Genomic DNA, 14,231 nt, shown 5'->3' with positions numbered 1-14,231 from the left:
AGGTCCCTGTACTGAAGGGAATTAATGATTAATGAGTGAATCAGTTGGATTCTCCACACACACACACACACACACACACACACACACACACACAGACACACACACACACACCCCCCCCCCCCCCACCCCACCGCCACCCAATACAATAGACAGCTTACGGTGTCAAACCACAAATTCCTAAATTGAGTGAATTCAATTTCCCAACCTGTTATGGTGGGATTTGAACTAATGGTTGCTCATCTTGTACCATAACCTTTCGGAATGGGCTGAAAGTGATGAACTAATATGTTGGACTGTTCCTACCCAGTATTTCACTCCCTATTTTTCACCAGTAACCTAGAGCGTGAGAACGGCAATCTGGCCATGGTTCTGGGTTGCGGGGTTAAGCTGGGAGAGAAGGTTCAAGCAGCTGGTCCCAGACTGGCATTTGCAGGGATGTGGGGGCTGGTTGCCTGAATCATTGGTCAGGATATGGGTGAGGGAGAGAGGGGAAAGAGTGGATCCAAACATTGGGGGAAAATTAATATTAGAAAAGAGACTGTTCATTAATTACCATAATGATAGTCATGGCGCAAAGGAAGGAACAGATTGCAGCATTTAACAGAGTTAAATCAAATGCAAGAACTCTTTCTTCCTCTACAGCTGCAGGGGTAGTTCCCTGTTTGAACTCATATACTGTTCTCTGTGCTGTTAACAGTCAGACTGTTCCTGGAGCTTCTACAACAGTTCCAAATATTTTTCTTTTAGTTCTTCCAAGAGACATGGGCATCATTGGCAAGGCCAGCATGTGTTGCCCATCCTTAATTGCCCATGAGCTGAGCGGCTTGCTAGGTTATTTTGGAGGGCAGATACAAGTCAACCACATTGTTGTGGATCTGGAGTCACAGGTAGGTTAAATTTCTATCCCTAAAGGAAATTAGGAACCAGATGGGTTGTTTATAACAATTGGGTTGGAGCAGTTTCAATAACTCCTGAAGACTGCTCGCTGCAAACACTCTAACTTTATTGTAACATATTTACAATAATGAGAACACTCCTCGAGCTTCTTTCTATGTGTTTTTCTCCCAGATTCTCAGATCCTGTGTATATGTCATTTCCTTCAATGACATCATAGACAGTTAATCCTTTACGGACTTAGTTGACATTCTCCATTATATTAGAGTTGTCATCAATGATACTAAGACTAGCTCTATTTTCAAGATTTATTAATTGATTTCAAATTCCACCAGCTGCCATGGTGGGATTTCAACCCATATCCACAGAGCATTAGCCTGGGCCTTTGGATTACTAATGCAGTGGCATTACCACTATGCCACCATCCCAAAATGGGCAGAGTCTGTCCTGACCTGTTACCATACCAACAGTCTGTCCTGTAACATGATGGTGTAGTGATTTCCAGACACACTTCAACCCAAGATAATCTGTGGAGCATGTCTCTCAACCTCTCGTGTTCTCTGTGCATTAACCAGGGGAGCAACCTCTGGGCTGTGGTAGGGTGGAGTGGGGGTGGAGGACACCAGTGCAATTCCAGAAGCTTGTCAAACTTTGAACGCTGTTCTAATGGATGAACTTCTTTGGGACTGCTGTAGGCTTCTGCTGTACATCAAAACTCTGCAATTCAAGGAGGGCCAAGGATTGCTATAGGTTTTATATATTCAGTGCCAAACTTAATATTATAAATAATGTTAAATCTAGTCAATCCACATTCAATATGCTTTGTCCTTTATTTTCTTATTACATAGAAATCAGCTGTCAGCCATGGCTCAGTACCTCATTAACACCTCTAAGTCAGAAGGGCATGGTACAAACGCCACTCCAGGGCATGCTCATATAGTCCAGCCTGGCATCCTGTGCAGTACTGATTGAGTGTGGACTGTCAGAGATGCTGTCTTTCAAATCAGACATTAAAGCAAGACACTGCCTACCCTCTCAGGTGGACAGAAAGACCCATGGCACTAAACAAAGAGCAGAAGAGTTAATCCCAGTCTCCTGGTTAATATTTGTCCCTCAGGCAACACTCAGAACAGAAAATCCAGTCAGCATTGTTTGTGAGATCTTGCTGTGTGAAAATTGTCTGCCATGCTTCCTTACATTACAGCTACTACCAGGATGACCAATCTCACAGAGAAAATTAAAGGAAAGCCTGCCATGGGGGTCCGTACAAGTTAGGGGGTTCCTGCCAGTGCTGTCAGACCAGGGGGAAGGGGCAGGGGGGCTGGTGGTGACAGAGCTGTGAGGGTGGGGGGAATGATGTTGCCAGGGATGTGAGGGTGGGGGGAATGATGTTGCCAGGGATGTGAGGGTGGGGGAATTGATGCTGCCAGGGCTGTAAGGGTGGGGGGATTGATGCTGTCAGGGCTGTGAGGGTGGGGGGATTGATGCTGTCAGGGCTGTGAGGGTGGGGACAGTGGTACTGCTGGGGCTGTGAGGGTGGGGGCAGTGGTACTGCCAGGGCTGTGAGGGTGGGGACAGTGGTACTGCTGGGGCTGTGAGGGTGGGGGCAGTGGTACTGCCGGAGCTGTGAGGGTGGGGGCATTGGTGCTGCCAAGGCTGTGAGGGTGGGGGCAGTGGTGCTGCCGGGGCTGTGAGGGTGGGGGGATTGATGCTGTCAGGGCTGTGAGGGTGGGGGCAGTGGTACTGCCAGGGCTGTGAGGGTGGGGGCAGTGGTGCTGCCAGGGCTGTGAGGGTGGGGGGATTGATGCTGTCAGGGCTGTGAGGGTGGGGGGATTGATGCTGTCAGGGCTGTGAGGATGGGGGGATTGATGCTGTCAGGGCTGTGAGGGTAGGGGGATTGATGCTGTCAGGGCTGTGAGGATGGGGGGATTGATGCTGTCAGGGCTGTGAGGATGGGGGGATTGATGCTGTCAGGGCTGTGAGGGTAGGGGGATTGATGCTGTCAGGGCTGTGAGGATGGGGGGATTGATGCTGTCAGGGCTGTGAGGGTAGGGGGATTGATGCTGTCAGGGCTGTGAGGGTGGGGGCAGTGGTGCTGCCAGGGCTGTGAGGGTGGGGGCAGTGGTGCTGCCAGGACTGTGAGGGTGGGGGGATTGATGCTGTCAGGGCTGTGAGGGTGGGGGCAGTGGTGCTGCCAGGGCTGTGAGGGTGGGGGGATTGATGCTGCCAGGGCTGTGAGGATGGGGGGATTGATGCTGTCAGGGCTGTGAGGGTGGGGGGATTGATGCTGTCAGGGCTGTGAGGGTGGGGGGATTGATGCTGTCAGGGCTGTGAGGGTGGATGGATTGATGCTGCCAGAGCTGCGCGAGCACACAAATAGGGGAGCAGGTAGTGCCTATGTGCAAAATTTAAAGTCCAAATTATGGGACAAACAGCATCTTGGCACTATGCAGCCAGGGACACAGCATAGTGGACTCAGGTCCGGGATGGTAAGGGATGGTTGGTCACCTGGTCACTACAGGATAAAGGTACTACATTGTCTTGAAGCACTTTGGGAAATCCTGATATAAATTCAAGCTCTTTCTATCACTCTTTTAAATTAATTAATAATCTACGGAGCTGGTGTATCCTGACCCATCCTCAGGCAGTTTGCTGTTTTGTTCCCTCACCTCTGTATACTGCTTCTGGTGAAGCGCCTTCCAATTCCTCCAGCCTTCAGTCAGCAGTGGGTCAACTAACGGTGAGGCAGTGACAGCCAGAACCATGATCTGGAAAGTCCCCAGAAACAGGAGGACCTTCATGACGGCTGATCTGAAAAAATAAAAACACATCAGAGCTATCTTCTTTTGTTTGTTACAAGTTTCCTCATTTCATGAACTACACTCCAGCTGAGGAGCTGCTGATCTCTCACAGGCCATTACTGTGTGGTTAGCAATCAGTAAGGAAGGCTTTTTTGCAAGGGGATTGGAGTACAAGAAGAAGGAATTCAATTGTACAGGGCTGTGGTGAGACCTCATCTAGAATACTGTGCACAGTTTTGATTTTGCATTGGAGGTAGCACAGTGAAGCTTTACTGGATTGGTTTCTGACTGAGAGAAATGTCCTACAATGAGAGATTGAGTACATTGGGCTGATACTCTCTTGAGTTTGGAAGAATGAGAGCCACCTCTTTGAAATATCCAAGATTCTGAAAGGACTTGAAATGGTAGAAACTGAGAGGTTGTTTCCCGCAGCTGGGGTATTTAGAACTCAGGGGCACAATCTCAGGATAAAGGGCCAATCATTTAGGACCAAGTTGAGGAGGAATTTCTTCAGCCAGAGGATTGTGATCTTTGGAATTCTCTACCACAGAGGGTTGTGGACGTTCCATCATTGAGCATATTCAAGGCTGGATAGACACATTTTTGGTCATGCAGGGAATCAAGGGATATGGGGAGCTGGTGTGAAAAGTGGAGTTGAGGCAGAAGATCAGCCATGATCACTTTGAATTGCAAGCAGGTTCGAGGGGCTATGTGGTCTGTTCCTGCTTCTATTTTTTTATGTTTTGAAAACAGTTGCTGTTATGTGCACTCGGGTTCATGGTCCAGTCACCATCTGGTGTCCCATTGCCACCCATTGGAAATCCCTGACAGATTTATCCAATTTCCCCTACCCTGTCCTGGGTGGGACTGAGAGTGTGCTTTGGACAGGCTAAGTGAATGGACGAGAACATGACAGATGGAATATAATGTGAATAAGTGGAAGTGATGCACTTTGGTAGAAAAAACAGAAAGGCAGAGTATTTTTTAGATGGTGAGAGGTTGGGAAATGCTGGTGCCCAAAGGGACCTTGGTTGCCCTTGTTCATGAGCCACTAAAAGCTAGCATGCAGGTGCAGCAAGCAATTAGGAAGGCAAATGGTATATTGGCCTTCATCACTGGGGATTTGAGTACAGGAGAAAAGATGTCTTGATGCAGTTATATAGAGCCTTGGTGAGACTGCACCTGGAGTATTGTGTACAGTTTTGGCTTCCTTATCTAAGGAAGGATGTACTTGCCATAGAGGGAGTGCAACAGAATAATCCCTGGGATGGCAGGATTGTCAATTGAGGAGAGATTGAGGAAACTGGGCCAGGATTCTCTAGAGTTTGGAAGAATGAGAGGTCTCATTGAAACTCACAAAATTCTTACAGGGTATGACAGGGTAGGTGTGGATAGATGTTTCCCCTGGCTGGTGAGTCTAGATCCAGGGAACACAGAGGCAAGCCACTTAAGGCTGAGATGAGGAGGAATTTCTTCACTCAGAGGGTGGTGAATCTTTGGAATTCTCTACCCCAGTCGGTTGTAAAAGTTCAATCATTGAGCATGTTCAAGACAGAGATCGATAGACTTCTGGGTACTAATTACATCAAGGGATATGGGGATAGTGGGGAAAATTAGTGTAGAGGTAGATGATCAGCCATGATCTGTTTGAATGGCAGAGTAGGCTCGATGGACCAAATAGCATACTCCTGCTCATATTTCCTGTGTTCCTAGAAGGGGCCTGTCAATCACATTTTACTGCACACATGTTGCTAGCAACACCTAATCAAGGAGCAGTCAGAGATTTCTATTGCCTCTGCTTTTCGTCTGGCCTCAGTGGGCAACATTGGGCATGAGGCCAATGCCATCAGGACAAATATCAGTAGGGAGTCACCTAAGAACCGGGCACCACTAAAATAAATCAAGTGACTCAGTCAACTAAAGCCCATAAACTCAGTTCTATTTACACTTTTAATCATTATTTGCTGCTTTGCCTCATTTGGAACTGTGTTGTCCAGGAGGCTTAAAAAGAGCTGTCTCAGTGGATTGGTTTATTGGTGAATAAATCCAACGGTATACACCATTAGATATCCAGGTCCAGCAAGATCTGGCCCAATACTGATGTTCAACATCATTCGCATTCAACAAATGCAAAAAGCCAGGCAACGAGATTGTCTTTTTAAACTCACCTCACAGGTTCAAATCTAAGTTCTCCTTAGAGTAGAGAAGGTTAAGGGGAGATTTAATAGAGCCGTTCAAAATCTTGAGGAATTTTGATAGAGTAAATAAGGAGAAGCTATTTTCAGTGGTAACAAGAGGGCACAGAGTCAAGGTCATTGGCAAAAGAATGAGAAGCGGCATGCAGAAACATTTTTTCACACAACGAGTTGCCATGATCTGGAATGCATTGCTTGAAAAGGCGGTGTAGGTAGATTCAATAGTAACTTTCAAAAGGGAATCAAATAAAAGGAAAAAAGTGCTGGGCTATGGGGAAAGAGCAGAGTGAGACTAAATGGATAACTCTTTTAGCTGGGGAACAATGAGCTAAATAGACTCATTGGGAAGTGTATCATTCTCTGATCCTATGTAATTGTTTGAATTCCTCCTCCACTCCAGCGAAATGCCCTGCATGCTATAGTGTATTTGATAAATTTGTTGCTAAACTATCTCAAGATTTGATAGTTTCCAGCCTGTTGTCCCTCCATAGTTAAAGGAGTAAAGTCTTCACAAAAATGTGTGCAGTGAGCAATCTGCTCCAAAAATTATAGCCCTTGAAAGGAAGAAATGTATTTAGCACAAGCAACTGGCTCAGCTGAGTTGAAGTAACTTTGATTTCCTTGGAGATTAGAAAGGAAGTAACTCAAGTTTCTCTTCCGTCAGCACCACAAAGTTACTTTAGCCTCTAGATCTCGTGTTTCACCTTTGGATGTTAGTTCTCTTTTGCTCTGGTTTCTTCCTCCAAAGTATTTTAGTCTCATGTTTCAAAACATAGGTTTCAAAATTTAGTCCTTTTTCCATTTTCTTAAACTAAACTTTTCAGGACTTATTTTTGTCAAAGTTTATGTCTCAAACTACGCCATCATGCTTGTTTAATTCTCAAACACCCCATCCGGTCATGAGAAATACTAAACATGGGCCCAGTGCCATCCAAAGGCATTGGTAAATTCAACATTGTCTCTTGGTCACCTACAGTTGGCAGCACCGAGTCCCAGGTTCACCTCATCCAGGCCTGGCAGAAGCCCCTTGTCTCATAGATTTTACAAGCTTCCAATGGATGTGCCAACTCTGTGCCTTGTGGGGAATGGTGCAAGTAAAAATGTAAAGGGAACAGCAGTTGCCAGAAAGCTGAAGGGTTTCTCTCCCGAAGCTGACACTGAAATATGAAACAACTTTAAGATTTTCATTTGCGACCTCGATTCCAAATGTTTGGATCAGTTCCTGCCGGGTCAAAAGCAAATTGTTTTGTCTCATCTTGAATTTTAGTCTTATTTATTTATTTTTCATAAGAAATACGATTTCCATTTTATTTTTTGTGGAAATAACGTAATTGTTCTTGTAACTCATTTTCATTCACAAATAGCATAGCTACTAGTTTGATCCCCTTTACAAACATAAAGTTTCCTGTTCAGATCCTTTCCTTTATTTTTAAATACTTAAAGGTTTAAAGTTCATTAGTTTTTAATAATAAATATACTTTGTACCTTTTTGGATTTGATTCAAAAAGTCAAAGGTCAAACATTGAGAAATTGCAGCTTCCTTTAGCCAACACTGGACTTTTAACTCATTTATTTAAAATTAATTTATGACATGAGGACATTTATTGTCATAACTGCCCTTAACTGAGGGTTGCTCGCTAGGATTGCCAACTCTAGTTTTAGATCTTCCTGAAGGGTTGATCATGTGGTGTTTGATCACATGGCATTTGATCATGTGATACCACTCATGTGATACTTAATCACATGCTATTGGATCACAACACAACCCAAATGTTATTCAATTTGCTTTAGTTGAGTATCTTAGTGGTTTTGAAAGTGGGGTCTGCGAACTAAACCATTCCCTGTGAAATATATTAAAATAAAAACATTTCTAATCGGAGACCACATTATTAATGATCAATTAAATGTTATCAACAATAATAATAACTTCCTCTCCCCCATTCCCATAAACATAAATAAGCCCTGCCTCTCTGCTGCAGACAGGTTGAGAAGGACAAAGAGTGAAAGTTGACATTTGTCACATATTGGAAGTCATTTGCAACTTTGATAAATGCCATTTCAATACAATGGCAGGAAACCTGATTGGATGGATTCAAATAAAGAGTTCCAGGAAAGATGGGCACAGGTCTGGGAGGCGACAACTCATTGAGGGAGAGGAAGGGGAGGTTGGAGATGGGACGGTAGTTTGCAAGGACGGTGGAGAGAGTTTCTTTTGAATGGAGGGGTGATAACAACAGGTTTTAAGGAGAGAGAGACAACAGTTAGAAGAGAGAACTGCTAACAATGTCAGCTAACATGGGGACCGGGGGGAAGTGATAGTCAGCAGTTTAATGGGAATAGAGTTGATGGAGCAGGAGGTGGGTCTCCCTCTGCAGTTTGTGTTTCTATTCTTACCCAATATGTATTGAAATTGGGGTGATGGTTGAAACCATGGGAGGGGAACAACTGGGGAGGGAGCTAAACAGGAGAGGGTAACAAGGGTAATCAAGGAGGGAAATTCAAAGGTGGGGGGGAGATTCACAGAGAAAAATAATCGGATGGAAGGAAATTTGATTCTGCCATAACAAAGTGAGCCTTACTTCAGTGGTAGGAAATAACTACAGGTCAGTGAGCCTTACGTCAGTGGTAGGGAAATTATTGGAGAAGATTCTTCGTGACAGGATTTACTACCATTTGGAAGCAAATGGGCATTTTAGTGAGAGGCAGCATGGTTTTGTGAAGGGGAGGTCATGTCTCACTAACCTGATCGAGTTTTTCGAGGAAGTGACAAAGATGAAAGGGCAGTGGATGTTATATACATGGATTTCAGTAAGGCTTTTGACAAGGTCCCTCATGGCAGACTGGTACAGAAGGTAAAGTCGCACAGGATCAGAGGTGAGCCGGCAGGATGGATACAGAATTGGCTTGGTCATAGAAGACAGAGGGTAGCAGTGGAAGGGTGCTTTTCTGAATGGAGACCTGTGACTAGTGGCGTTCCACAGGGATCAGTGCTGGGACCTTTGCTGTTTGTGGTATACATAAATGATTTGGAGGAAAATGTAACTGGGCTAATTAGCAAGTTTGCAGATGACACCAAGATTGAAGCAGTTGCAGATAGTGAAGAGGATTGTCAAAGGATATAATGGGATATAGATCGATTGGAGACCTGGGCAGAGAAATGGCAGATGGAGTTTAATCCGAACAAATGCAAGGTAATGCATTTTGAAAGGTCTAATACAGGCAGGAATTACACAGTAAATGGCAGAACCCTTAAGTGTTACGACGGACAGAGGGATCTGGGTGTACAGGTCCACAGGTCACTGAAAGTGGCAACGCAGGTGGATAAGGTAGTCAGGAAGGCATATGGCATACTTGCCTTCATTGGCAGGGATATTGAGTATAAAAGCTGGGAAGTCATGCTGCAGCTGTATAGAACCTGGTTAGGCCACACTTTGAATATTGTGTGCAATTCTGGTCACCACATTACCAGAAGGATATGGAGGCATTGGAGAGGGTGCAGAGGAGGTTTACCAGGATGCTGCCTGGTCTGGAGATTATTAGCTATGAGAAGAGGTTGGAGAAACTCTGATTGTTCTCACTAGAGCGACGGAGATTGAGGGGCGACTTGATAGAAGTTTACAAAATTATGAGTGGCATGGACAGAGTAGATAGTCAGAAGCTTTTTCCCAGGGTGGAAGAGTCAATTACTAGGGGACATAGATTTAAGGTGAGAGGAGAAAACTATGACGCTGATGTGTGGGGCAAGTTTTTTACGCAGAGGGTAGTGAGTGTCTGGAATTCGCTGCCAGAGGAGGTGGTGGAAGCAGGTACGATAATGGGGTTTAAGAGGCAGCTTGACAAATACATGAATAGGATAGGAATAGAGGGATATGGACCCCGGAAGTGCAAAATGTTTTAATTGACGGGCAATATGATCGGCACAGGCTTGAAAGTCCGAAAGGCCTGTTCCTGTGCTGTACTTTTCTTTGTTCTTTGTTCTTGAATGGTGACTCACTGAAATTGCATTGATAATTAATAGTAATCGAGGGGATGGAGGGAGGAGATTCCCCTCATGACCATGACAATAACTCACTGATAGTCTATATGTAACTGGTAGGAATAGAAATAATGTTTGACTCTTACTTGTAACTAATAGTAATCTTATAACATCCTGATACTCAACTGAAACCATAGCCCTAATCCTCCTGCACAAACAAGCTGCAGTCAGGGAGCCCTGATGATGCCATTTAACAGAGTCAATCTCTATCCCTCAGAATCTCCTTGGATTTTGCTTTCTGTGTGAATGTGATGTCTCCAAACTAGAAGCCTCATAATTTTGTAAACTTCTATCAAGTCGCCCCTCAATCTCCGTCGCTCTAGTGAGAACAATCAGAGTTTCTCCAACCTCTTCTCATAGCTAATAATCTCCAGAGCTGCTCTGTGCTTGGACTTCACACATCAAAACCAGCCACTGGAGACCAATCTGCTCCAACCTGACAAATCCCACGAAAGGCTCAGTGTTGGGGAACTTCTCACAAAGCCTCATCGTGCTAAATTCTGCTCAACACCAACATTTCCAAACCATTCACTGGTCTCAGACTCAATGAAGGAGAGTTTCCATGAAGGTATAAAAATGTTGGCATAGGAGGTGGCCATTCAGCCCCCGCTGCTGTTTCTATCTCCACATTCTTTCATATTCCACCCTTTCAACTATGTAACCCTACCCTTTTAAATGATTTTTTAATCTGTACCTCAATTGCCAAATGTGGTGAAGGAACCCCTGGTAGAATAGCCATCAGTTCAAAAAGCTTCCTTCTCTCCTCTTGGTTCTTCCAGTTCCCAGAATCCTCAGTCTCTGAACTTCCTATGCCCCATTCACCCACCAGTAAAAAGTCTTTCATTATTTAGTCCTCTTTCACAGTAAGATCCCCAGGTTTCTCCTGACAGAAATCTACTGTCCTTACTCGTTCTGGCCTACATGTGACTCCAGACCACAGCAATGACTCTTAACTGCCCTCTGAAATGGTTCAGCAAGCCACTTTGTTGTATCAAGTCACTACAAAAAAAACTACTGTAGTGTACCTACACTGTATGGATTGCAGCAGTTCAAGAAGACAGCTCAGCTTCACCTTCTCAAGGCAATTAGGGATGGACAATAAACGCTGACCTTGCCAATGATGAATGAATAAAAGAGAGCGCTGCTCCCCTTCACTATCATGCTACTGCTTCCTCTCACAGCTCTGTGGAAAATACCAGTGCCTACATCCACACTACAACCCCATTGTTCGTTCCCATCTTGCCCTGCTTATGCCCCAATACCCTGACGCACCCCCCCCATCCCCATCACTTGCGCATCCCCCATCCTCCTGAGCAGCCATTCCCCACTCTCCATTTCTCTCCCTAAGTCCCCATTCCCAAGTCTCCCTGGTTTCCCCCACTCATTGCTGACACCACCCTGATTCCTGAGCCATTTCCTGCCTCTAATCCCACACTCATGACACCCTCCTGACTGTTCACCAGCTGACCACAGCTCTGCAGCCATGGTTCCTGAGCAGGAGTTACTGATGCTGTGGAGTAGGATGAGGGGCACTGCTGTGAGAAATTTAATGCATTGCTACCCCAGGTGCTTGAGGTTCAGGAGAGAAATCACAGGTCTCAGGAGCCTCCTGCCAAAACTCCCAGTCCTTATGTGGAACTGAGTCACAAAAAATCAAGGCTAAGCAGTGCAAAACTGGGGAAGTGCTGCACTGTCGGAGGTGTCCTTTTTCAAAAGAGACATTAAACCAAGCCCCTCTCAGATGGATGTAAATGATCCCATGGCTCTTTTGAAGAAGAGCAGAGGAGTTATCCCTGGTGTCCTGGCTGATATATTTATCCATCAAACAACATTACTAAAACATATCCTGTCATTATTACATTGCCATTTCTGGGAGTTTTTTATGCACAAATTGGTGGCCGCAGTTAATACTGTCATGATGATGTGTCGTGTGCAATGTGGAATATTAATCTTTAATTTCATTGGCTGGTCAGGTATATATTGAACTTCTTTAAAATGGCTTTTGCCAAACAAAGACACTGACTTTAAAATGATTGCAGAGGTCACTTGACCTACAAATTGGCCAAATCTAGACATCCCTGAACGTGGGTTTGCCAGGAGACATGGCAATCGCCTGTTCCCCTGATGAGCTTCACACCTACCATTGTTTAAATTGTCTATAAAACTCAAGGACAATGTGTCACTAGACTTTCTGATTCCAGAAACTACCGGGAACAATGAAGGACTAACGAAACTTAATATGCAAGCAGGGTGATAAGGACCTCTATCTGTTTCAATGGCATCTTGATAACTTTGACAATGGGAGATCATCCCCCATTGTGTGCCAATAACAGGTGTCACATGATCAAAACCCCACATGTGAAAAGCTATGATTATAAGCTTATCTATTGTTTACTGTTACAGGCCAGAAGCAGTGTGCAGAATGGACCAGTAACACCATCTCTCTCCTTGATGTTCTCAAGTTCAGAACCCTATCTCTGTTGCATTTTTGGAATCCACCACAGAGATAGAGAATTGTGATCGAAAGAAACTTCAGGTACCATAGCATCCACTTTGGAAAAAGACAGATTACAGTTTAAAAGAAATTGCTTCCAGAAATTACATTGGCTGTAATTTCAAGACCAGCAAAGGAATATCGGAACATATATTTCCTTCTTTCTTACGGACTGTAACGCTCATTAATTCCATCTCCTCCACCCTGTAACTTGTTCTGTTTTGCATGCTCGTGTATGTGTAAATTGCAGGACTTGGGACTTGAGTTTATCTTTTAAATTTTTTGATATCTTTCCCTGAGTGGGTTTGAGCACAATAAGAAATTAACCACTTTTGTGTTTAAACTCAAGAAAGCCTGTCCACCTGAGTTCTTTGCAATCAGCATGTAAACAGTTGAGTACATACACTGAATTAGCACCTTCATCCTTATTTTAAAAAATTGTCATGATCAATCAAGGAGTGGGGAAAAAGGGAAAGTCTTGACACCTATCCTCACCTGGTCGCAACACTACAATATAACAGTGAAACAAAAACAAAAATAGCTGGAAAAACTCAGCAGGTCTGACAGCATCTGTGGAGAGGAAGACAGTTAACGTTTTGAGTCCATATGACTCTTCATCAGAACTAAAGAAAAATAGAAATGAGGTGAAATATAAGCTGCTTGAGGGGGGTGGGACAGGTAGAGCTGGATAGAGGGCCAGTGATAGGTGGAGGCAAAGAAGAGATTGCCAAAGATGTATAACAGTGACTATACTTCAAAAGTACTTCATTAGCTGTAAAGCTCTTTGAAACATATGGTAGTTGTGAAAAGCGCTATATAAATGCAAGTCCCTATCTTTTATTGGCCAGACCAGATATGGAGAATGGAGTTCATTAAATGACATCAATGAACCAATTAGATTCTTACCACAACCCAACATCTCATGGTCACTTGTACTGGTACCAAGTTATTAGTTCCAGATTTTTATATCAAAATACAGAATTCAAATTCTCAAAGTGCCATGGTGAGATTTTTAAAAATATATATTTTAATCGGTTTGATTCCCCGACGATGTAATCATTTATTTTCTTTTAGATTCAAAAACTGCAGAACCCGTTTACAGGAAAATCTAACTAAACCGAGGAATCAGATTGCACAAAGAGCAAACTCCTGGTTGTGTTGAGCTGTTAAAGCAGGAAGTTGGAATATGCTTGGAACAGCATTCAGTCAGTCAGTCTGTTGTCTCTCCTCCGCGTTCAGAATCTCACACAAATGCCAGGCTATGGATAGTTAGACCTACCTTGCCGCCGCCTCCTGCAGTTCGCGCGTTCCCCTTGACTTCAGTGTCGACCTTACAGAAAAGCGTCCGGACTAGACCTATACCGTGACAGGGCTAAAGAAAACAACTTCCTCTAGTCGATCTCATGTGACTGGGACATTCCAGACCCGAACGTCACCCTATGATGGTATCCCGTAGTGGATGTATAAACTGGTAAAATGTGTATGTAAAAGAACATCTGGTGTGCACCCTGCATAGAATCCGCACAGAGCAGGAAGGAATACGGTGCTCGATAGGGTTAACTGCAACCTCACAAACCTATAGGGGAAAAAAAACATGGGGAATGTTTATGCTGCTCTCAGTTGTCCCGGAGTTCGTGTGGCAAAGAGGGAACAAATATTTAACGTGGAGCTGGTGGATGGGTTCCTGATCACTTACTAGCAAGCTGCACTGTGCCTACTGAGCATGACAGATCTACAAAATCTGTGGTTCGCTTGACTACTTCGTAGAGAACATCACGTAGGATACACGGCACAGAAACGGGTCATTCGGC

At 44.4% G+C, this 14,231-nt stretch overlaps 1 protein-coding gene across 1 annotated transcript in view; it reads right to left on the bottom strand.

Moving 5' to 3' along the window:
- Positions 1–13,858, bottom strand: part of LOC121287160 (procathepsin L-like) — a 51,678-nt gene extending 37,820 nt beyond the window's left edge. The window contains exons 1-2 of the mRNA XM_041204759.1: positions 13,700–13,858; positions 3,564–3,705 (exon numbers count right to left, since the gene is read on the bottom strand). Coding sequence (XP_041060693.1) covers positions 3,564–3,695 — 132 coding nt within the window. The 5' untranslated portion in view covers positions 3,696–3,705; positions 13,700–13,858. The remainder of the gene's footprint in view (positions 1–3,563; positions 3,706–13,699) is intronic.
- Positions 13,859–14,231: the final 373 nt, after the last annotated feature.

This window comes from Carcharodon carcharias, chromosome 14 (assembly GCF_017639515.1).
Source record: "Carcharodon carcharias isolate sCarCar2 chromosome 14, sCarCar2.pri, whole genome shotgun sequence".
Lineage (NCBI taxonomy): Eukaryota > Metazoa > Chordata > Chondrichthyes > Lamniformes > Lamnidae > Carcharodon > Carcharodon carcharias.
The sequence above is the reverse complement of the archived record's forward strand: the minus strand, read 5'-3'. Positions and strand labels throughout refer to the sequence as shown.